Source organism: Astatotilapia calliptera, chromosome 6, assembly GCF_900246225.1.
Source record: "Astatotilapia calliptera chromosome 6, fAstCal1.2, whole genome shotgun sequence".
NCBI classification, from domain to species: Eukaryota; Metazoa; Chordata; class Actinopteri; order Cichliformes; family Cichlidae; genus Astatotilapia; species Astatotilapia calliptera.
Genome location: NC_039307.1, coordinates 36546070 through 36570511, shown reverse-complemented (window position 1 = coordinate 36570511; position 24442 = coordinate 36546070). Strand labels below are relative to the sequence as shown.

The 24442-nt window shown below is 39.6% G+C and overlaps 2 protein-coding genes across 4 annotated transcripts in view; both read left to right on the top strand.

The window, feature by feature from the left end:
- The window catches only part of tpcn3 (two pore segment channel 3), a 30949-nt gene extending 26490 nt beyond the window's left edge, over positions 1-4459 (top strand). The window contains exons 17-19 of the mRNA XM_026171996.1: positions 572-685; positions 3735-3850; positions 4090-4459. Of these exons, the coding sequence (XP_026027781.1) occupies positions 572-685; positions 3735-3850; positions 4090-4223 (364 nt within the window). The 3' untranslated portion in view covers positions 4224-4459. The remainder of the gene's footprint in view (positions 1-571; positions 686-3734; positions 3851-4089) is intronic.
- Positions 4460-6846: 2387 nt separating this feature from the next.
- The window catches only part of ttbk1a (tau tubulin kinase 1a), a 52504-nt gene continuing 34908 nt past the window's right edge, over positions 6847-24442 (top strand). The window contains exons 1-7 of one of the 3 annotated variants that reach the window (XM_026171993.1): positions 6847-6948; positions 15222-15380; positions 16291-16438; positions 18520-18593; positions 19435-19575; positions 20115-20219; positions 22632-22724. In XM_026171993.1, the coding sequence (XP_026027778.1) occupies positions 6877-6948; positions 15222-15380; positions 16291-16438; positions 18520-18593; positions 19435-19575; positions 20115-20219; positions 22632-22724 (792 nt within the window). In that variant the 5' untranslated portion in view covers positions 6847-6876. Of the gene's footprint in view, positions 6949-9848; positions 10130-15221; positions 15381-16290; positions 16439-18519; positions 18594-19434; positions 19576-20114; positions 20220-22631; positions 22725-24442 lie in introns of those variants that run through there. The other 2 variants (XM_026171995.1, XM_026171994.1) reach the window with 2 other exon arrangements.

The following is a 24442-nucleotide window of genomic DNA, read 5'->3' as shown; positions in this document are numbered from 1 at the left end:
CTGGCCTTCCTGATGAGTTTACCCAACCTCTTCCTCTCAGCTGCCGATAAACTGCTGCTCCAACATACAACACTGTAAAAAATGACAGATGCCACCAGAGTCATAGGTCTTTAAAAGCGCTCCCTGGACTCCAAATGACCTCAGCCGCCTCAGCAGGTAGAGTCTGCTCTGACCCTTCCTGTAAAGAGCATCAGTGTTGTGACTCCAGTCCAGTTTATTATTCAGGTGAACACCCAGGTACCTATAAGAGTCCACTATCTCATTGTCCACTCCCTGGATGTTCACCGGTGTCAGTGTGGGGGGGTCTGCGTCCCCGGAAGTCCACCACCAACTCCTTGGTTTTCCCAGCATTTACAAGCATGATATAAGAAAAAGCTTGTGATATTTTAAAAAATCATAAATTAGAATCCTAAAATGTTCTTTGATATCATGGAAATATAAATGGTCCCGGTTCTGCCTCAGAAAAATGTCTTCAATATTAAACTGATAAAGTGGTTGTTCTGAGTACATGCAGTAATACAGTTTGGTTAAGAACTGCTAAATGTTGCATGCGATTGTTCTTGTCTTTCAGTATCTTCGTGGCGTTTGTCCTTGAGGCGTTCTTTGTGGAGTACTCTGTGGATAAAAGTGACTTGCAGACATCTTTGGAGAGGAAGATTGAAGAACTGGAGCTTGCTGTGGCACAGTATGTTACCTTGCAGAGAGTGGTGTGTGGTGGTCATATTGAGTGGCTGGGCTAACACATATAATTCACAACCCCAATACCTGCACTATCACATCCCTGATAGGACGTGACAGCACCACCTTGTTATAGCAACACTTGAAACAGATTTACAAATTGGGGCAAAATAGCATTGATGGGTGTGATTTGTTTTGTCACACAGTCCATTTCAATATAACACGTGCAATATGTGAAGAGCCAAACAAATTGGAGGAAGGTCGCAAACTAAGAGATGTGACCAAACAAGGTGCAACCTTCAAACACACACCGGCTGGATTGGACGTCCAATCACATGACTAACATCTAACCACCCAGTGTGCAGCCACACCTCATCATCCTCTCTAGCTGTCTGACTTTTCCACATACATCATGTAGCACAGGATTTAACTTTAAACTTCAAAATCACCTCACAACATTTTCTTCTTTTGTGTGTTATTGCTAACTGTTACTATATACTATAACAGTCGTTTTCACTCCTCAACTACATTTAACATATCAATCAGACTTGTACTTTGGTGATATATTTGATTAAGAATAATAATGTTCTACTATTAGCAAAGAGTGAGAGAAAGAGAGAGACAGATATTGTGTGGCAGAAACTTTCCTTAAACAGCTGGGAATCAACAAATGGCATTAAGTGCGGGACTTTCTCAAAGCGAGCCTTTGACTGCTCCATCAATATGTCACATTACTGTGCAGCTACGGAGTCCACAGCATCCTACCCAATCTTGATTCTGTCAGGCAATTTGAACTGACCCATTGTTTCAAGGCTTGTCATTCCAAATGTTTTCAAAACACCGATTCAGTGTCTCTGTATGTTGAAACACCGTGTGGACGGTGTGAGTTTGAAGGTTCCACCTTGTTTTCCCTGACACTGGGCTCCTCCTGCCACACACTTCATCTAGGACTATGGTTCTCTTAGGGGGGTTGAGAGAAATACTGCAAAAATGCTGAGTTGCTGGCAAAAAATACTCTGTACACTGCCACACCAATCAGTTCAATCTGATAATGCAGCAGGACTGCTGTCCTCTCACACATGTCAAAGTATGTATGAGGACTAGGGCTTCTAATTATGGAGTCTTTCAAGTTTCCTAGCAGTTCTGCTGACTAAAGGCGAGAAACACAGCAATCTTTTTTTTAAGTGATGTATACTACCAGTCAAAAATTTGGACACACCTTCTCATTCAACATAGAAGGAAGACCACCCGAGTCCCCTCTGCTGTTGCGGATAAATTCGTCCAAGTCACTAACCTCAGAAATCACAAGTTAACAGCGCACCTCAAATTGGATCCCAGATAAAAGCCACACAGAGTTCCAGTTCATTTATTTTTCAACAGCACAATAATCCCAAACACACCTCCAGGCTATGTGAGGGCTATTTGACCAGGAAGGAGAGTGATGGAGTGCTGCACCAGATGGCCTGGCCTCCACAGTCACCTGACCTAAACCCAATCAAGTTTGGGATGAGATGGACCGCAGAGTAAAGGCAAAAGGGCCAACAGGTGCTCAGCATCTCTGGGAACTCCTTCAACAGTGTTGGAAAACCATTTCAGGTGCCAACAGTGTGCAAAGTAGTAATCAAAGGAAAGGGTGGCTATTTTAAAGAATCTAAAATATAAAACATGTTGAGTTATTTCACTTTTTTGTTTACTACATAATTCCAAATGTGTTCATTCATAGTTTTGTAGATTCTCATTGAAGACATCAATGAAAACAAAGAAAAACCATTAACTAAGGTGTGTCCAAACTTTTGACTGGTAGTGTACCTGAGCACAATTGCACAACAGCTTAAACATCCTGTATATGTTGTGTCATCAGCTCACACACAAATGGTGTCTGCAATGTTTTTCTTCAAGCAGTGGATTTTGACTAGTTTTAGAGGTGTACTTGTCACCTGCGTGTCTGAAAGATAATCAGCTCACTGGCCATCCAAAAAAGAGAACTGGTCAACCTAGTGATAGTGAATCAGCTCATTGTGCCATTATAGTGGTACGATGTCAACTGGACCTAACATTAATAGCACTACACCATTTCCAGTATGACTTTGCTACTTGCATGTTTCATAATTTTGTTTGATATCTTTTTAGATCCAGTTTATTTTTGGTGTGCTTAGACTTGCTCTTAGCCAGTTCTTTTGTTGTAGCACAAAATACAATTAGAATTTTGCTGTTGGTTCCTGGCTGTAGCTCAGGAGGCGATGGTTTGATTCCTGGCTCCCCCCAGTCTGCATTCCAAATATTCTTGGGCAAGATATTAACCCGAAGTTGCTCTCCGACGCGAGTATGAATGTGTGTGAATGGTAGTTAGTGAGCAGTAGAAGACAGTGCTTGTGTGAATGGGTGAATGCGGCATGTTGTATAGAGCGCTTGAGTACTCAGAGTAGAAAAGCACTAAATAATAATCAGTCCATTTACATTATTTAAAAATCATTTGGACAATGTGGTCCCTGTCTCTTAACTTCATTTTTTTTCTCCAAAGAAATCAAAGAAAATGCACATGAAATGAAAATGAATGACTAAGTAAATGATCAGCTTGGTTGATCATTGCCGCTATAGTCACGTTGTCCTCTGCACTCTCAACGTTCTGGGTTGAGCAAATTTTACTGAAATGGCAAATCAAAAAGGCTTGCAATGACACTTGTCACTCGCTGCATTATGAAGATGAATGGAAGCTGATGCTGCTGTGCTTCAGTGTTTAAAAAGTTTAATACTTTACCTTAATCTAGTGGGGTTTCTTTTGACTATTTGGTGCTTTCTTCATAGCACCAAGCTTTAAAAAGATCTTTTCTAAGATGATTAAAAATATGTTTAAAAAATATTTCTCTCTTTATCTTCTCTTTTTGAATCAAATCCAAATTAAGCTCTAATTTTCAACGTCTGTTATGCACAATGTCTAATGGACTCTTGGCTTCATGGCTTCTTATGATTATCTTGCACATCTTTCATGCTGTTTTATATCTCTGATTATCACTCTCATATTTCTGCCTGATCATCTGTATTTTTTTGTTAACCAGGGAGATGATGGAGGACAACTTGGTGAACGCCATGGAAACTATTGACAATGACCTGGGAGGCAGCCAGTCAGCAAAACCAAACTTACCGTCCCTGATGTTTAAAATTGCTTCAAAAAGTAAGTTGACAAGTGGAGACAGAAGGTGATTTTTAAAAGATAAAAAAAAGGAACACTTTTGGCTAACTTTTAATTTGAACATTTGCTCAATAGATTGTCACTAATTTTACATCAGGCATTCTTGTTCTCTTCAGGAAGAAATGTAAAAATGGGCAAAGTATTTGAGGACAGACAATAATAAAAACTTGCTCTTGTTTGTTAGAGACAATATTTATGTAAGTGTGTGTGTTTTGTGTCAGGATATCGAACAGTGGACGCCTTGTTACAGCGGATATTTGAGGCTGATCTGGACCCTGAAGATTTTGCTGAGAATGACGATCCTGAAGCTACGGGCAACGAGAATTTTGCAAATCCCTTATTCAGCCATGCATAGGCATTTGTAAACATGTATGAATGGATACAAACTGTAGTCATTTTACACTTTCAGAAATGTTGAAATCTGATGTTTATCCAGTGCAGTGTGTCAACAATATGATTGGGTGCTAATCAGTCTTATCTAGTGTTAAATGTTCATATTTCTGTCCTGTATCTTTGTGTAAAAATGCAAGAAAACCAGAATTTTCACATAAAGAATTCTTGCACAGAAGCCTGATTTGTTCAAAAATGCTTTTAGACCTTTGTTTTTTGTTTTGTTATATATTCTATATATATATATATATATATATATATATATATATATATATATATATATATATATATATATATATATATATTTTTTTTTTTTACATATTTTCAGTTTAAAAAAATGTCACTAGGCTTACAATACAAGCATAATGCGAAGTATGTGTGACGAATCACACTTTTCTGTTTGCCAAATTGATATACAGGTCTGGGTTTTCAATTGCCAGGAGACTGCTACTTGTCTGACTACATTTGTACCAAGTGTAAAGAAGGAGGGGAGATAATTTATTTGTTTTTGTTTTTGTTGTCTGTTTTTTTTTTTTTTTTTTTTTGTTTTTTTTTTTTTTTTGGAGGGGGTGGGGGGACCCCATAGTTTCAGTGAAAGGAGCTCTTAATATTTCAGCATACCAAAACATTTTCCAAAAATTTCCTGCTCGCAACTTTGTGGGTGGGAATAGGGGGATGGTTCCTTCCTGTTTCAACATGATTGTGCACCAGTGCACAGGACTAGGTCCATGGAGACATGGCTGAGTGAAGCTGGTGTGGAAGAACTTGACTGAACCGCACAGCTTTCTGACCTCAACCAAAAGAACACCTTTGCCATGTTTACACTGGAGACTGTGAGCCAGGCCTTCTCGTCCAGCATCAGTGTCTGACCTCACAAAGGTGCTTTTGGAAGACTGGCCAAAAATTTCCATAAACACACTCCCAAACCTTATGGGAAGCCTTCCCCTAAGCTGCAAAGGATTGGAAGACATCATATTAAACCCTGTGGATAAAGAGTACGATGTCACTCAATGATTATATGTGTGTGAAAACAGACAACAGATGGCAATATGTAAAATTGGCAAATAAGGCCTCTGTTAATCCCTGGAATATGCTGGAAAATATGTTGATGCCCCTTGAAAAGTAGAAAGAATGACTTCATCATTCTTTCTTACTGTAATATGTTCTTATGTGTATATGTACTCTGACCTACCCAGATAAACATTTCATGAACAGTCACACATACGATAATTAACATCTGCATTAAAAAAAAAAAAGATTGGATTGTTTTGGAGTGTGTGTGTGTGTGAGAGAGAGAGAGAGAGAGAGAGAGAGTGAGTATGGATAGATAGATATAGACAGATATATATCCTGTTCATCATCCCCCTGCAAATGTAAAGTTACTGTATGTGTTGTTCTCTATTTGCGTTAACAAATTTGTAACCACCACAGAATACACACATTCACAACTAAGTGCGTAATGAGGTATTTGAAAAAGTGCTCTGCCTGCAAGGCTAATTAATAAGAACCATAGTTAGTGTCAACCAGAACTATTTTCTTTTGCTGCCTAATGTATAATTCCTTATTGCTGCAAAGAAAAAGGAAAGAGTCTATTTCCAAAGTAGGAGATGACCATTAGTGATATGGTTAGCCTGCCAAACCTAACGTGTTAAGTTGTTGTGATGTCTTGCAATGGATGACAGGTTGGTGATTGTTTCATCTGTCCTCAAGCCCAACATTCACATCAAAACAAATCAGGGAGTCATAGTTTATTTATTAGCTAGAAATATGTTCACTTTGTAGCTCAGTCCTGTGAAAAAGAGTTTTTGCTGTGCTTTATGCAGTTCTGTGAAAAAATAAGTACAACCTTACTGCTTCCATAAGAATTAAGAGGGTTAGGTGCCAGCCACGTCCTGTAAATGCACTTAATTTAATGATCATTAGTAAATGTGAGCACCTCCTATAAAAGTTTGGTGGTCTTTAGTTTGCTGGTCTGGAGCAGGCGCGTGGCTGTCCCAGTAAATTCACCCCAAAGTCAGACTGTACGATGCTCAAAAAACAGACCGTACATCTCAGATTCTATAGGCCTTAGTTAGCATGTTAAATGTTAAAGGTCATCGGAGTTCAAGGTTGCCAACAGAAAGCCCCTTCTCTCTAAAAAGAGTATGCAGTCAATGAGTCAGCCATAAACTCTTGATGATTCTAGGTGCATCTAACCACTTAAGCTGGACTGAAATTGGGTGATGCAACAGGACAATGATCCCAAGCACACCAACAAATCGACAATTAAATGGAAAGAAAAAAAGAATCGAGGTGTTACAATGTCCCAGTCAGAGAGCTTAACCCAAATTCTATGGCTTGAACTACACATAAACAAATGTCCACAAGGTTACAATTTACATACACTAAAATTGATTGACAAACGTTGCAGTTTTGGATGAAGAATTGGTTGTTACATTTAAAGTGCTTCTAATATTTTGTCTTTAGGAATGGGAGCTTATTGGCCACTTCTATTCAAATAAAGATTATTAAGAAAAAATTTGAATCCCTAAAAAACTCCGCGACAGCAGGGGGCGGTGTGAGTGGCACTGCAGCTTAGACATGGCGACGCCAAGGGGGTGTGCGTGTATGTGGTGCTGATGCTGAGAGATGGAGGAGAGGGAACGGATTTATCTCAGCCCTCTGGTGTCCGGACGGAAAACAATACTCAGGTAAGAAGAAACGGATTGACATAAGCATCAAATGACATAAGGCATACCAAATTTTCAGATGAACTGTGTGATCAGGCTGTATGTGTGTGTGTGTGTATGTGCGTCTATGACAGTGTTAGTGGGAGAGTGTGAGGCCACAGGCAGGATGTCGGGTCAGTGAATCGTAATCGTTCGTTACTGTGTGTGTTCCTACACACACACAGCTTTATGTGTGTGTGTGTGTGTGTGTGTTTATATATATATATATACAGATATGTAAAAGCAGAAGGGTGGGATTAAACAGCGCTCATTCAACTGCCACTGTTTGATAATACATAAAAGACTGACTGTAAAAATAACAGCCTGTATGGTCACAGCGTTAGGTTGATTTTCAAAATAAATGTAACATTATACAACAAGACATTGACTGAAATGTATATTCTCCGGGTACTAATTATACTCACACACAAACAAACTATAAACCCGGTATGAGTGTAGAGCTGCAACTAATGATTATATTCATTTTTTTCTTTATTCTTTTTTCTGTTTTTTTCCTGTAATGACAAAAATGAAAACAGTTCACTTCCCAAAGCCCACAGTAGTCGCTTTGTTTGAAATGGTTATCATCCATTTGCACTGTAAAATTTGAGAATTATGTGTCAAAGGGGTTACAGACATTTCTCTCCATAGTTTTGCGGCATTTGGCTGAATCTAAGAATGGAAAATAGCCCTGTACACTTTATAATCCATCTTCCTTAATTTTTTCTGTTTCTGAGCTTTGCCACTTTAGCCCTGCAGACATTTTGCTATTTCTCTGAAAGGTGTATTTTGGCTTTTCAGCCTACTGATTGCTGCCTTCACTTGCACTGACATTTCTCTTAACCTCCTGTTGAGGGTTCCAGTGAACAGCCACCAAAATGCAAGATCAGCACTTTTAATCAACTCCAACTCCAATGTGAGGAGAACTCTGATCACTCTATAATTACTCCTTTATTTATCCAGTTAAAAATCTCATTGAGATTAACATCTCATTTCCAAGAGACACCTGGCAATAATAAAGCCAGAGAGTGTCAAATAGTGCTTTATTATTGTTGTATATACACTGTATATGCAGAATATTGCCAAAGATATTTGCCCATCCGCTTTCAAACATATATTACCAAGAGTGCCATCATCCCATTCTTAATCGATAAGGGTATGATGGTCAGACACTGATGTTGGACAAGAAGGTCCGGCTTGCAGTTTCCACTCTGTTCTGTCTACATATATATATATGTGTGTGTGTGTGTGTGTGTGTGTGTGTGTGTGTGTGTGTGTGTGTGTGTGTGTGTGTGTGTGTGTGTGTGTGTGTGTGTGTGTGCCTGTGTAGGGGTGACTTCTGTGGTTGCATAAAGACATAATGAGAAAATGGCTCTTGGCTCACAGTTTACAATGAGCTCAGTAAATATTTCCCTGGTGAGTTTATGGTCCCTATCTATTATTGGAAGCCTTGCTAAACAGAACATTAAGTTTTTTTAAATTATGGAGAAAAGAGAGAGAGCTAAGTTTACTCAGAGCTGGAGAAAGATATTGGATCTATATATGATGTGTTTTGATAAATTATGTATTTTTCACTTTGTGAAGCATCCTGCAGAACAAACTATGGTATACTAACTCTGTGTTATTCAAATGTTGCATGAAAGTTCTGGGTAGTTTTGTTGCGGATGAACAGGTCAGTTTGTGTTAATGGGATGAATTCACAGTAAAGCTCGGTGTTGGACTGATGCACAGTGGCTGTGGTGCTCATGATCAGAGTTGGGTTGCATCAAGTGAAATAGAGATTCATTTAAAGCTGATGATCCTTAGATTAATTTACTAATTTCAATCGTTATACTGTGTCTAGTATAAAGACAATGTACAATATACTGTTAGTGAGAGAAACAGAAGTAAGCTGAGTTAGCTGTGAAGCATCTGCTTACATCTTGTTGAATCCAGCTGTGTAAATCCACAAAGAGCAACTGGTCTGCTGATCACAGCATGTACACTAAGAAAATCTACTAAAGCTTATTTCTGTCTAGCCCTGGAGGCCTAATGTACTAATATCATAGTTGTATTATATTAATGTAGCAGAAGGTCCAATTACATATGCAAAAAAATAGGTGGTAGAATTGTCCTTCAAGGAGATACTTTTTGCTTTCTTACTTTGAGTACACTTCAGAGCCTGTACTTTTTCACTTTTACTTGAGTAAAGACAGTGATTCAGCACTTAAACTTATTGGAGTATTTTTTTTAACACAGATCTCTGTACTTTGACTTAGGTGCAGAGTTTGTGTACTTTTGTCACCTATCACACCTGCTCATAAAATCCATCACTGGAACTGGAAAACACAAATATCTTGAATATTTTAACAGAACCCATCTGTAAAGGTTTAGCATCTGTTTTTGGTATATTGGTAACCATTATGGTGAATAAAAGTGCATCACACACCGATGCACTGATGTAAATTGCTATCAAATGAACTGCCGTTTTGTTCATTAACGCGAGGAAAGCGTTGACGAGGAGGAGCTTTATTTTGAAAGTAGTGGCCGGATGTTGTGTTTGGTGGGGATGATTTGACGCTGGGGAAGGCAGCGCTGCAGTGCGGACAAACAGCCTGGAGCCGGAGAACCTGACACCTGCAGACCGTCCCTGTCAGCCGAGCCGGGTTGTCCTGAGCCGGGTTTCGGGATCTGGTTTTGTCCTGAGTTGGAGTTTAGGATCACATCCAGGAGTAGGCAGAGAGGACCAGTCCGCATCATCCTCCTCCTCCTCCTCAGCTGATGCAGCGGAGAATCGGAGGAGGATCCGGACGTCGGCGTGGATTTTATTGAGCGTTCCGGGGCTCTGAGCGAAAATAAAGGCTGCTATTGTGTGTATGTGTGGTTTTTTTTTGTTTTTTGTTTTTTCATTTTAATTAATTAATGTATTAATTAATTTATTTATTTATTCTTTGGACTCTGCCTTGGATGGGACTAACGGTCTGAGGATGGACCGTGTCTGGTTTGATATGAGGCACCTTTGTAGAAGAAATAAATGGTAATTTAATCCTGCGGAACCCTGAGGCCCAAATTCTGGCCCCACGTAAGAGGAACGGTGGGTTTTCTGGATCAGGACGTTTTGTGCCGAAATAAAATCCCAGATGAAGATTCCCAAAAGGCGGAAAAGGAGCGGACGGTGCGCCAGGTAGGCCTGATCCGAACTAGCTCTCTCGGCCCATACAGAAATCATTCAGTGGGTGTGAGTGTTTCGCAGAGATACGCTATAACGAAAGTGGCATGATGGTAATTAGACCAGGACCGACGGGGGCTCTACAACTGTAATTATATTTATATTTAATTCAGAACTTGTCCAGGCCACATTGATTGATCAGCAGGATGTGATGGTGCGCATGCGCACGGAGCATCCATGACTGTGCACTGCAGAGAAGAGATATATACAGAGGGGGGAAAACGGGGTGGTAGTGGGGGGTTAGACCTAAGCGGAAGCTCCATTCAGTGTTTAAGTCATTTAGTCCAGGATTATTTTCCATAGCATAAAGAATATATATCTAGTGGTTGTTCTGTGAAGACCAAATATATATGAAAAACAAAAATAAATATAAAGACTAATATAAAGACAATTTACAGTATGCTGTTAACGACAGGAACGGAAGTCAGCCGAGATAGCTGTGCAGCATCTGCTTACATCTTGTATAAATCCACAAAGAGCAACTCGTCTGCTGATCACAGCATGTATACTAAGAAAATCTACTGGAGCTTGCATTAGAAATTATTGTGAGTTGTTGGTTATATTATTATATTTGTCTAGGTGTGGAGGCAAAGTCACTGTGCACTGCAGAGAAGAGATACACAGAGGGGAAAAGCACATGCTCGTAGTGGATGTTCTGTGAAGACCAAATATATATGAAAAGCAAAAAAGGCAGTTCTTGAGAAAAGAAACAGACCTGCACTCTTTGCATGTTTTATTAGACCAGGCTTGGCGAGAGCTGCCATCCCTCTCTATCACTGTCAGAGCTTTCCTTGCTAATGTAGTGTAATAAAACATAAATTTCTTGTTTGTCTTAAACAGGTAATGCTGCCACCGCCTTTGGTAAATCTGTTTGGTCTTCAGAGGTCAAGAAACAAACAAATACTTTCAAAGCAAAATCTTTATTTGAAACATAATTCATTAAAATGACCATCTTTATTAGTCTTTATTCCACAATTTGCAGGTCTTTACCTCTCAGGACTCATACATAACACAACAAGCACTCAAACTCAAAGAGCCAGTGTCAGCTTGCCTTGATAGCTGCTCTCCCATCGACTGATCAGCGGTTTATCCACAGTGAGCATGTGCAAATCACCAAAAGAAGCTGCTGGTCTCTCAGCTTGCTCAGCTGGAGACAGACATGCCTGTAAAATGAAGACGGCTAAAGTTTACTATGAGTTTGAAACAGTCAGAGCTTTCAATGACAGTAGCTGACTGTGGCCACAAGATGCAATGTAAAGGATGGATGCAAACCATACAAGGAGCTCCATGACAGATGAAAGGAGAGAAACTGCTTTGACAAAACAAGCTTCTCCTAGTGATATGCACAAGTGTCTTTAAAAGAAAAAGAAAAAAATATATATATATATAGTCGCAAAAGTATGACGTCACAACAAGGTGATTGGTCACTTGCAATGTTGAACCTGGAACAACATTTATTATGATGGTGTGGGAACCACACCGACACGAGGATATCAGATCGTGCATCTGTAGTCAGTCTTTTCATATTATTCATTTCATGTTGTCATGTAACTCTGTTTAGACTTGGGACATGCTTCTGCAGCACCATCTGCTCATAGAAACACTAAAGGTCCTGTTTAATCTCATGAAACTGTACTGTGATTTAATGTCAACCTGAATACTTTAAGCTTAGTTTTAAAAATTCTGTATTGTCAGAAAACTCACAAAAGACACATCATCATCAATAGAATTCCTTGCAGGTGCAAAGAAAGTGTATGTTAATTGTTATACTGACTCTGTGAGGTGGACCTTTGGAGGTGCAGAAGTTCAAAATGCAGGAAACTGTAGCAGCTTATTAGCTATGTTCCACCATCATTTCCATTCTGAACTAATAGAGTTGCTAAAAGTTGTGTGAACCTTTTTCCAAAAAAATTGTTTAAAAAAAACAAAGGCAAAGGCTCGTGATTGCAACTGGCACAGCAAGAAGTACATTGTAACAGGAGTTTTTACCTTTTCTGTTGTCTATAGGGGCACATTGATAAATTACTCTGGGCTATACACTGTTTTCACTGTAGGAGTCTGAAAACAAAGTGCTTCCAAGTTTTTAGTCTATGAAGGGTTTAAAGTGCTGGAGTTGGAGAAAATTAAACAACCCACCACTGAGCAACATGACTGTTGTTATACATGGCTATACATTGTTGCAACCAGCAAGTGAACTTGGGACAAGATTGACACGGTAAATGAGTACAGTTTTTCGCATGTTAGATTATTTCGCTGCTTCAAGTTTTCAAGGTTAACGTGGTGTATATAGGCCCTTTGTGCCCGACCCTCGTATTATGTCTGGTCAGAAGACTGCAGCACTCACTGCTTCTTCTCTCCTGGTTAACTGTACCCTCTGTTTTGGCTTGTAGGCTAACAAAGGAACAGGAAGGGTTTTGCCACACTCAGGATTTGTTGTAAATCTTAAGGTTTTCCAGGAGCTCAGAACTATGGTGAGCTCTGACCAATTTTATCCAACTCAGACTGGAATGATGCAAGCCCAGCTTCTGGCAGAGCACCCCTCCCTGTCCCACCCACTAGCAGATTAATAGAGCTGTAGGTGACGAAGGAAGAAAAAAAGATTGAGGTTTAATAAAAGGTCTGTCTCTCCAATCTGCTGCTGAGACGCTTGAAAACAGCACAGTTCTCTCTTTTACACGTATTTCATGCTGCAGTGCAGATTATTAGTGTTAATGTAAATAGTTAAATGCTACGGCGAAAAAGTAAGACATAAGACAATGTTGTATCTATGACATATGATGGTACTACATGGTACTATTTGATAACTGGCTGGTGATAGTAACCTATTCAGATCATTCAACAATATCTGACAAAATAATGGTATAGCTTCATATAATAAATATAGCATAATGTAATTTACATATTTAAGATAATTGTACCAAATCTAAAGTATACCATAAATACTATACTAATTTATGCTTTGTATCCACTGTGCATCACATAGTGCTTTTGATAGTATATTTCCAAAATGGATTTTGTTACACATTGTCTGTTCTCATAGTCTGTAGCAATATATTTGACTATGGCACTATAATAACACGTAATGCATAGTATCGCAATTCTGATTGGCCATTTACTCTGCACTGTGCTTACTGTCGTCCAAGACTATTCCAGTGTATCCGGGGAGACTGTGTGGTCCCACCCTCTGCAGTGATTGGCGGCTCAGCAGTTTGTTGAGGCCTGCAGCAGGTTTCCCTACCTCTCCAGTGTTACAGTGACTCCCAGCTGCCTGGTCTCTGTGCAGCTGCTGCTGTTAAACAGATCTGTATCACTGTAGGTGCAGAGAAGCCTCCTCCCCACCTTCCCAGTCTGTCCAGTTTTCTATCAGAGTTGGCCTGACTGAAAATGCAGTGGACACGCTCCCTTATTATCTGCAGTCCGCCTGAGCTCTGCATGCACTGATGAAAGCCCATGGCATTGCATGCAGAACAGCATGGTTTGGGGACTCACATGTATCACTCTGAACTTAAGATTTCTTCTATGGATCCACTGAAAGCTGATAACCATTCATGGCAGATATCCTGTATAAAAGCAGAGAAAAGCCAGAGTTCTGTTCAAGTTGAATGGCTGGAGAACACTAAGGTAATGGCTGACTACATGAATTAAGTTGTTGGCAGTGCCTATTAGACTGATGGTCAGTGAGCTGACAATATTTAACAGGGGAACCACATCCTCCAGTCACTACTGTTAATGAACTGTGTTGCCTAATTCAGACTTATCACCTCCTGAAGCAGTTCACTGCTTTGACAGTGCAACAATTCACTCAGCATCGATGAGTCCCTGCACTGTTTGTAGATCTGTCCCATTTGCAACGATCAAAGCATGGTTGAATCTTGCAACAATAACAGGTGATATTGTATCAAACAGACAAAAAGATCTGTAAGGATTTGTTTTTCCTGGAGTAGTTTTCTCAGGCAGCGCTCACTCCAAGGTTGTTTTGTGCCCAACAAGCTCCTTATGATCTTGCTAGTCTCATGAAACTGTTGCTAAGCTTAAACGCAAACACATCCGGCGCATTGTCAGATACCTCATTCCAATTGCGTGATTTATGGAGTTTTTGAGAGCAGTACTGCCAACCGTTATTTAATTTCCTAAGGTCAACTTGGATACTTTCTTTGAAAAAAAAAGAGTTTTTTGACCCAAACAGTAAATCATGTTATTAGTAACTGCATTATAAATTATTCTGGCAGTCCTATATGTGTGTATGTGAGAGAGAATTAAACACAGAAGGTGAAATAGATAAGTTTTATAGATTCATTTTTATTACCTAAAAATGTCTATTACTCCAAATGTTAAAAGACCACTTAAAGTAATGCAGTTTGCACATATTTCTTAAAATTGAAGTGAAAAGTGTTCCCATGCCATACTTGTGGTTGTTAGTATTTTTTGTTGATTAAATCCATCTTGTTCTGATCTACAGTAAACATTGCAAGGTGTTGGCTATTGGGCTGTTGCAGCATCTGACCTGCAGCTGCAGTCAGGATAAGAATAGAGCATTAGACTGCTTCCTCTGCAGACATGATATTTGCTCCAGTTACTGCAAATACCATCACGCCATATGTCCGTGTAGGTTCTTAGTCATCCAGGTCATGGTAGTCTTCAGAGCTTGAGAAAACAAGGCAACTGGACCGCTTTAGGTTTGCAAAGATGTTTCCCCTCTCTTCTGAGAGAACTAAAGAAGCTTCTTGGAGAGGTAAAACATCTTCTCAAACCTAAAAAGTCCAGTTGCCTTCTTTTCTCAGGGTCTCAAGATCACGCCATACCCAACCCCTCTTGCACCCCGCACCCCACTGACCTGTACCCTGATCCAGCTGAAGAATGGCTTCTAATGGCAACCAGCCACCTCTAATGCCTGTTGTTATACGAATAATATAATAATGTTGCCATGACTGTCAGCAGCAGAGAGCTCTGGTTAGACTGGGAAAATCCCGGTAACAACATTGTGTGTATAAAGTATTGACTGTCTTTTCTTACTTCCTTTTTCTCCTCTCATCCTCCCTGCTCACAGATAAATGGCTCTTTTAAGTTGGGAGCTGCTCGTGTTCTGTCTAGCTGGCAGATGCAGTGCCTAGTCCCTGGCCTCCAGGACAACGCCAACATGAACGGAACATCCGAGCAGGCCGACATCCTGCCTCCAAACTGCATGGTCAAGGATCGATGGAAAGTGGTGAGTCTGGAAAGCTCCCATTCCCCCAGTTCAGTTTCACGTTCTGCAGTAGTGCGTTTGAAAGATTTGGGTGTCTGATTTCCCCCATACAATTTTGTATTTATATTTTCTTAGCTGGTATGCATATTTGTTAACTGTTTGCTATCTATTCTGATTTCATCCAAACCTTCTTTCCCCCAAAATTTTAAATATAAATAAAACAGAATCCAATCCTATATTCAGCAGTACAAGGCAAATGTTAAACTATGCATGTAGCATTTTGCATTACATTTTATTTGATTAGTACTTGGGAGCTGAGGAGACCAGCAAGAATTAGAAGCAAAACATCACGTATCATTTAAATGTAAGCTTTTTCCATGTATGAACGATACATGATACACAGTAAACCATTTTTAAACAAATTGTATCCTTTGTTCTGATTTTATTTTCATACAAAAATGTCTGTATCAGGATCAGAATATGTTCTGTTGTTCTGGTTGTGATAAAAAAAAAAAAGAAATCCCAAAGAAAAACACAAATCCTTTATAGACGATATTAAAAAGATGAGATGACTGTCGAATCACTGATGCCTCATGTTCAGCTAAATAAATTGACATTTAAACTGGCAAAGAATTCAAACATTTAAACTCGAGGGTTTAGTGGAAAGACAAACTTTTTTTTTATTTTCTGTTTGAGCTTCCTTTGGATTCTGAAGTACAAGGTTGCTCGTGTCTCAGCCAGTCAGGTTGCAAAATGAAGGCTGTTTGCACTTTACTAATCAATCTACTGTCTCCACTGAGCTGCAAAGACCCAACACATCATGAACTAAAGATAAAAAAGAATGAAGAATGAAGAATGAAGTCTTTTTGGAGGTTACAGTATGTTACTTTAAGATAATTAAGAGCTCTTTGCCCTGCAACCTGTGTTCCAGCTAAAGAAGATTGGCGGGGGTGGGTTTGGGGAGATCTATGAAGCCTTGGACTTGCTTACGCGGGAAAATGTGGCCCTAAAAGTGGAGTCAGCCCAGCAGCCCAAACAGGTGCTAAAGATGGAGGTGGCAGTGCTGAAGAAGCTGCAAGGTAAGCGCTGCCAAACCATCTCCTACACTGATTGCTTTGGGCCAGTGGTCCACAGCGGAAGTGATTAGGTTGAATTATTAGGAAAACCATAACTGACTGCAAAGACGTTGTTTATACAAGCTTCCAGTTGTGGAATTGTTAGTGAGTAGAATTCAAGAATGTTTTTTAGGTCCAACTTTCAGAGTGTGATTTTTAGCAGCAGGGCGGTGACCTTTCAAGAGTCTTTGTCTTGTAACCCTCGTATGCTGCTACATTCCCTCTTCTGCTTCACACTTGGTTGTCTTGGACTTGTGTTTCACTTTGTTCCTCTGATTTTCTGTGAACTGTTACCAGTACATCTACAAGCTGGCACTGAAGTGGCAGGTGAAGTGGTGGGAATGGGAATTAGTCCCTCCAAGTCTGAGGCCATAGACTAAGCCAAGAAAGGGTGGGGTCCCCACTTCAGCTCAAGGACAAATTGCCTCCCCAGTTTAAGTTGTGTCGTGGGTGTCGCGAGACGATTTTCACATCACATCCTGTGTCATGAGACACAATCTCTGTGGCGTGTCGGACGGCTTTTTGATTTTTGTAACTTGTGCATTGTGTTGCAGTCGTCGCAGCTGGCTTGAAGACACAAGTGTATGATCATCCTGGCTATTTAATCAGAATCCTGCACCAAAGCTCAAAGAAATACTGACACACAGAGAGATAACGCAACAGTTTGAAAACCTGAGTTTGTGGAAACACTTGACTTCTGCTCCTCCTTATCAGCATGTATGACGTGATATTGTCTGAGTGGCGACAACTATTGTCTACTGAATACTTAAACATCCGTGTGATAATGGTGCGTTTTTAACAAAGCGATCACTGTGGAGGGTGTATTGGCACTTTTATAATCTCTGAAAAATAGGACAGCCCTTTATTGTGATTGCATATGTTCAACAAAATTTGGGTGTTCCACACTAACTGTGCAGATATTAAATATGAATAGTAAACAGCAGGTTTAAAAAAAACCATGAGAAACATACACAAATATATTTCTCACTGCTCACCGCCACACCTGCATTGCACAGATGCAACCATTTATACCCGCTATTAAGGTGCAGGAAGCCTCTGTTGTATTCTCCTAAACAATAGGTGTTGCCACTCAGACAATATCGTACGCACTGATGAGGAGAAGTCAAAACTAGAAGCCAAGACTTTGTCAAGTGTTATTTTGTAAAGTTCTCTCCACAAACTCAGGTTGTTCTGTTTTTAATTTATTTTTTCAGTGTTTATTTGATAGAAAGAGTAAAGAGTGACGGGAAAGTGGAGGGGGAGAGAGAGGGTAAGACATGCAGCAAAGGGCTGCGGGTCAGATTCGAACCTGGGGAGGCTACTCCCAGCCGCACGGCATGTAGGCACCTGCTCGTCGCAGTGAGTTAAACCAGCACCCACAAACTCAAGTTTTTAAACAGTTGGAATGTCCTCCCCTTAGTGTTAGTATGTCTCTGAGCTTCTGTGCAAGATTCTCAGTAAACACACGATTATACACCCATTGTGTCTATTGTGTCTAGCGACACAGGATTTGATGTGAAAATTACACCACTACACAAGCAATGTGGCGAGCATAAAAATGGCCTTACATTGGTCTGCTGTGGTGATGAGGGAATTAAGCATAAAAGCGTAGCTGTTGATTTACTGATCAGTGTGCATTCCTACCCTCCACTGTGGTCGCAAGCTTTGGCTAGAGCTTTCTCCGAAGTGTGGCTGGCAAAGAGGATGAGAGGGGCTCAAAATAGAGGCACTATTCCTCCACATTGAAGGAAGCCAGTTAAGGTGGCTCGCATATCTGATATAGATGGGCACCTCCTGGGTCAGGAGCTTTAGGCACGGGAGAGTAAATCTCTCAACTGGCCCAAATAACGTGGAGGAAATGGCTATTGAAACATAAAATAGATACATCTCTGAAAGAATTTAATCCAATATGTAATTTTCAGGGTGCTAAATATATAAGTCTTTGTAAATCTGATTAGTTTAGTAGAACAATATTTGTTTCGTTGAAGTTGTGGTACATTAGGAAAGTGTTTATTAGCCTCCTCTCTCTTCTTTTTCCCTTCCAGGGAAAAACCATGTTTGTAAGTTTATTGGCTGTGGGAGAAACGACAAATTCAACTATGTCGTCATGCAGCTTCAGGTGAGTCACTGTCTGGATGCATGTCAACCACAGTCTTTTACTGGGAAGCATAACAGTGTAGAGGGACACATAACACACAGTAATAAGGTAGATTATTGCTTTAGAATTTAAAAAATTCTGCTTTGAGGAAGCACACCAGGAGGAAGTCTTCATGTTGCTGTCATGTTAAGATCTACCAAATGCATAGGTTTTACAGTCTTAAAAAAACCTTCAATTCAATTCAATTCAATTTTATTTATATAGCGCCAAATCACAACAAAAGTCGCCTCAAGGCGCTTCATAGATACAGAGAAAAACCCAACAATCATATGACCGCCTATGAGCAAGCACTTTGGCGACAGTGGGAAGGAAAAACTCCCTTTTAACAGGAAGCTACCTCCAGCAGAACCAGGCTCAGGGAGGGGCGGGGCCATCTGTTGCGACCGGTTGGGGTGAGAGAACCTGCTGGAGTGCAATTACATTAATATAACCCCTGCTTCAAGGATTCAGCATTTGGTATTATGACTTCCTGCAATGTAACCAGAAAAAATACATAAAATAATGAGGATAAGTGTAATTGACCTTTAATAAAGTCATAGCCAGAATGCAAACAGATGAATTTACTGGTGACCACCTTTTAATGTTGCCTTTGCTGATAACAGCACAGAACAGTCCCAATTTATTTGAACCTGGTGTATTTCTCATTACTGTTGCCACTGTGTCTCCTATGAGTCATATCCAGTTTTGCATTTTCCACGTTTTTATTAGATTACTTTTTTGAAACCTGATCTTTACACATTTCAGCCTGACTAAAAGCAAGCAGAAATTAAGTCCCGCTGTCTTGTCACTGTCCCTCACCCAGGGTCGTAACCTGGCTGACCTGCGAAGGAGTCAACCCAGAGGAACCTTTACCATGAGTACCACCCTGAGACTTGGGAAGCAGATCCTGGAATCCATTGAAGCCATCCACTCAGTGGGCTTTCTGCACCGCGACATCAAACCGGTACAGGTTTCTTGAAAAATTCTGCAACCTTGTGTTTCTCCTGTAGACTGAGTTCCTGAGTTAAAAGTGATTTTAGGTAGAGATTATTTACTGATATTAACTTTTGATTTTTCTTGCCCGGATGTGTCAAAATGGTAATGAATGCTTTTCCCCTAAGCTATAGTTTTCTGCAGGCCAAATATAGGTCCATGAGCTGGTTGAGCATTATTGACTAGTTTCTGTAATACCAGTAGAACAGTCCAAATGTCTGCAATTTGGTAACAATTTAATATAAGTAGCTGAAAGTTTCTCAATTTAAAACGTCTATCTGGTTTCAGGTGAACTTTGATACTTTAGATCTTTAGGTAATCTAAATATCAAAGCAAGCCAATAAAACCAGAACAGAAGGGGTGTTAATAGGATGTCGGATGAATAGATTTTTATGTAAATGAGCAGAGGTAGAACCAAAGTTAGAGGACCCATATACCCTTCACGTTTCTTGTGTGCAGATGCTTTTAGATTAAACTAGTTGAGTGATGCACTGTGTTTTATTTCTGCAGTCAAACTTTGCAATGGGACGGCTCCCCTCCACCTACAGGAAATGCTACATGCTGGACTTTGGTCTGGCAAGGCAGTACACCAATACCACAGGAGAGGTCCGCCCGGTAAGACACTTAGTCTGTGAAAGCGAACCGTACCAAAAGCTGAAGCACAGCACTGAAGCTCATCTATTACAGTGGAGATATTGTTGGAGAGAATATTTGTAACTCAAGGTTCATTTGCTAGTTTTTGCTAGTGTTTTTTCAAAGAACAGCAATTATTATAATAAAGTCACTAGAGGTTTGGAGAATGTATGGAGAATTATTCATGCATATTGGATGTTAGGGAAAAAAAAAAATCAGAGGTAGGACATATATCCTTATTTTGACTCTGCGTATACTCCAAACCTAAACCTAAACAACATAGTAAAATAATTTCTCAAGTATCTTTTTTTTTTAGCGTTTTCTTACAACTTTGTTATTTAATTTCTTATTGTGGTCCTACACACAACACATATGTCATTTCTTTCTGTGTTAGGATTCAACTTTATTGTCATTACACAGGTATAAATACAGGGTAACAAAATACAGTATGCATCTAATCACAAGTGCAAGAGCAGTGAGTGCAATAGGAGCAGATTATATGCCGATAAGGGTAGTATAAAAGGTGGGAATAGTTATGAACAGATTATGTACAAATAAGTCAAGTACACAGATGCTTATGTTGCTATACAGAGAGCAAATGTACAGATGTAGTTATGTATACATATGTACAGATATGTACAGATGATCTGTATAGCATACAGACGGACAGATATACAGATGTATCAATGTGTGGTAAATATATGTACAGTAGTGGGAGTATGGTGCTATGAACAGACTATAATAGTGAACAGTGTACGCACTATAACAGAGACTATGCTATATCAGTGTCCTAAACTATAGCAGTAACCAATATGAGATAGTTTCCTTTAAAGCTGCAAAAAATACCAAAGTAAATAATAAAAAACTACACAGGTGCACAGACTCAGGCAGACAAATGGGTGTGTTTGCTGCACTGCAGTACATTCTCTCTCATTTCCTGTGAGTCTGTACAATATCGGATCAATGATTTGCAGTACTCAATAACAAATCTCAGGGATTCATGTGATAGTTTGCTGTAAACTGACAGAAGTGGTTGTTGGGCTTCTAAACAGCTTTTGTATCGATCAGGTCTCTTGGTATTTGTAGTTTCAGTGTGATCAGACACAGCTGCTGCTTTTAGGTTCTCTCTTGCTTTTTTGTCTCTCTACCACACTCAACACAGCTATTTTTAGATCAGCGAGTATGTATAGTGCTTCCATTTGCTGTCAGCTTGCTCCTCGTCACTTTATCTCCTTACTTTCATTTTTTTCTCTTTTCCTCCTCTCCTCATCCTTTTATGGGCCCTTCTTCCTTACCTCTCCTCACCTATTCATCTTTTAACCAGCTCCCCTGTTCTTCTCCTGCAGTGTTGTGTTCCTTCTGTTGCAGCAGTCAATGAATATTTGATGCTGTAAAATGCGTCACTGGGTGAGAAACGTTAGCCCCCCCCCCCACGCACTTTCTCTCTGTCACTTCCAGTCTCTCCACCCATCATCTTTTGTCTCCCAGTCTCTCTCTCTCATTCTACAGCTGAGTCAGCTTCAGTGCAGTGATCTGAGCTCGCTCTTTCTCACTTGATTCACCCCTCCCCCACTGTATCTTCCTGCCTTGCTTCCTTCTTTCCCCATTACCCCCCTCTCTTTAACCAGTCTCATTGACTACAACATGATGGTAATTTTGTAAATCATGGTACCCTATAATTTCCAGATTTGGGGGTTGGTGTACCTGTTAAGTTGCTACCATATGCTTGTAGTATCTCTTGGTTTCTAAGTCAGAGCTACCCCTCCTATCTGGTTTCATAACACCCAGAAGACAACAACAAAAAACACTTAGCTGAGACTTCACCTACTTACAAATGCAGTGTATGAAGTACACTCAGTAATTTCTCAAAAGTGTCATTATTGTTTGCAACAGCTCTTGTGTGTCCAACACTCATTGTGGGACTGTTAGCAGAAAGTTGTCATCACATCTTTTTTAGCCAGACCTACCATACATTAATTTTAAAAAATTTGACACTTGATCTGAAAGTGAACATATCCTGATGAAACACATGCTCAGCAGATACAAACAGCAGCCTGAATCTGTTCTTACAATTTGCACGTATCAGCACAAGCGTTATTTTTTCATCTTGACTGTTGAGGTTGCTACGTAGTGACAAAATTTTTCACTTGCGGTATTTGGAAACTAAAGTATGTTGAGTGAAGTCCTCTGTAGAATGAACCGGTTGTCCAGTGAGGCAACCTGTCCAGCTGCTTGTGGATCAGGTCACTCTTTACTGTGAAATTTTGTATGATGTTCACTCTCTACTGATCACCTGCCATCAGTTTTTTTTATCAAAGATTTATGTTCTGATTTTTTTCTTGTTTTCTTCTTATCAGTTCAATGTGATTTATGTTCACCTTTTTTATGTTTCAGTGTTGTGTTTGTCTTTCTTACAGTTCCTTTGGATTTATGATTTTGACGTGCATGCCTCCTGTTTCTCCATCATCTCCATGGTTACCCAGGGATGTGAGTGGTTTCTATAGTGACAGATGGGTCACAGCCACATCGAAAGCTACGCACCAAAGTGAAAGCTGAATTAAAAAAGAAAAGGAGCAAACATGACATAATGTCTACTAAGAGTTTTCTAAAATCCACATATAAAAATAATCATGATCGTTACAATAACTGTAATGAACTGTGAATGTGCTAGAAGCCCTATCAGAAAATGGTCTGGTGGCACAGAGAATTTAGGCACTAAATTATACAACTTGTACTTGAAAGTGAAATTCAGATTTGATTTTTGTCCGGGAAAAAAACCCCTAGATGGTGGACAAAAACCTAAGTATACGGTAAGTCAGTTCTATAAACTAAAAAAGGACACAATATAAATTGTTTTTTCAAATTTATGTAGGTCATGAAGCCATCATGAAATTTCTGTTTTTATGGGTATTTTAATTTGTGTATTTCTACTTGTATTTATCCATGAGTTTCCCTCCCATGTAAGGTAGGACATTATTAAAAGAGAAAATATCATGTAGATTTTATGTAGATAACAAATTTTTGCACATACATGCAAACTTTGATGGGCTCGTCAGTGATATTTGAGGGTTCAATATCTTCCCCAAGGACACTTTGACATATAGACAGCAGGAGTTCCATCTTCTGAGTAGAAAACAACCTGTTCTAGATCATGAGAAATAAAAAACCAAGAAAATTTGTGACTGCCATAGATGACAATTGAGTCAGTGAGGAGTATAATGGGCCCATCCAGGAGTTGTGACTGAAACAACTGATAATACAACACATAGTACAACGTGAACTACTAAATCCTATGTCCCTTTCTGCAAATTGCTAACAAAAATGTCAGGGTAGTTTCAGACTTCTACAGTTGACTTCTACTTATTTAAATGTGTATAATTTAAAACTTAGACATTCATAAAAAAAAGAGTGTAGTTCACTTTATGTTTTTGTTAACAAGTAACTTGAAAATGGTCACTGTATTGAATTTTTAAATGTTAAATGGACTTTTATCCACCTGTCAAGTACAGTGGTGTGAAAAAGGTGTTTGCCCCTTTCCTGTTTTCTTCTTTTTGTCACACTTAAATGTTTCAGATCGTCAACAAAAAAATATATAAGACAACGATAACATCAGTAAACATAAAATGCAGTATCTAAATGAAGGTGTTTATTATTAGGGGGAAAAAAATCTAAACCTAAATGGCCCTGCTTGAAAACTTGGTTGGGCTGCTCTTAGCAGCAACAACTGCAACGAGCAATTGTGATAACTGGCATCAAGTCTTTTACAGCACTGTGGAGGAATTCTGTCCCACTCATCTTTGCACAACTGTTGTATTCCAGCCACACTGGAGGGTTTTCGACTATGAACCACCTTTTTAAGGTCATGCCACAGCATCTTACCTGGAGGTCATGACTAGGCCATTCCAAAGTCTTCATTTTGTTTTTCTTAAGCTTTTGTGTTTTGGCTGGTTTGCTTTGGATCATTGTCCCGCAGGCAGAACCCAAGTGCGCTTCACCTTGAGGTTACAAACAGATGACCAGACATTGCCCTTCAGGATATTTTAGTAGACAGCAGAATTAATGTTTCCATTTATCACAGCAAGTCTTCCAGATCCTGAGGAAGCAAAACATCCTCAGACCATCACCACCATATTTTACTATCGGTATGATGTTCCTTTTCTGAAATGCTACATTACTTTTATGCCAGATATTTGTCATATCAGTCC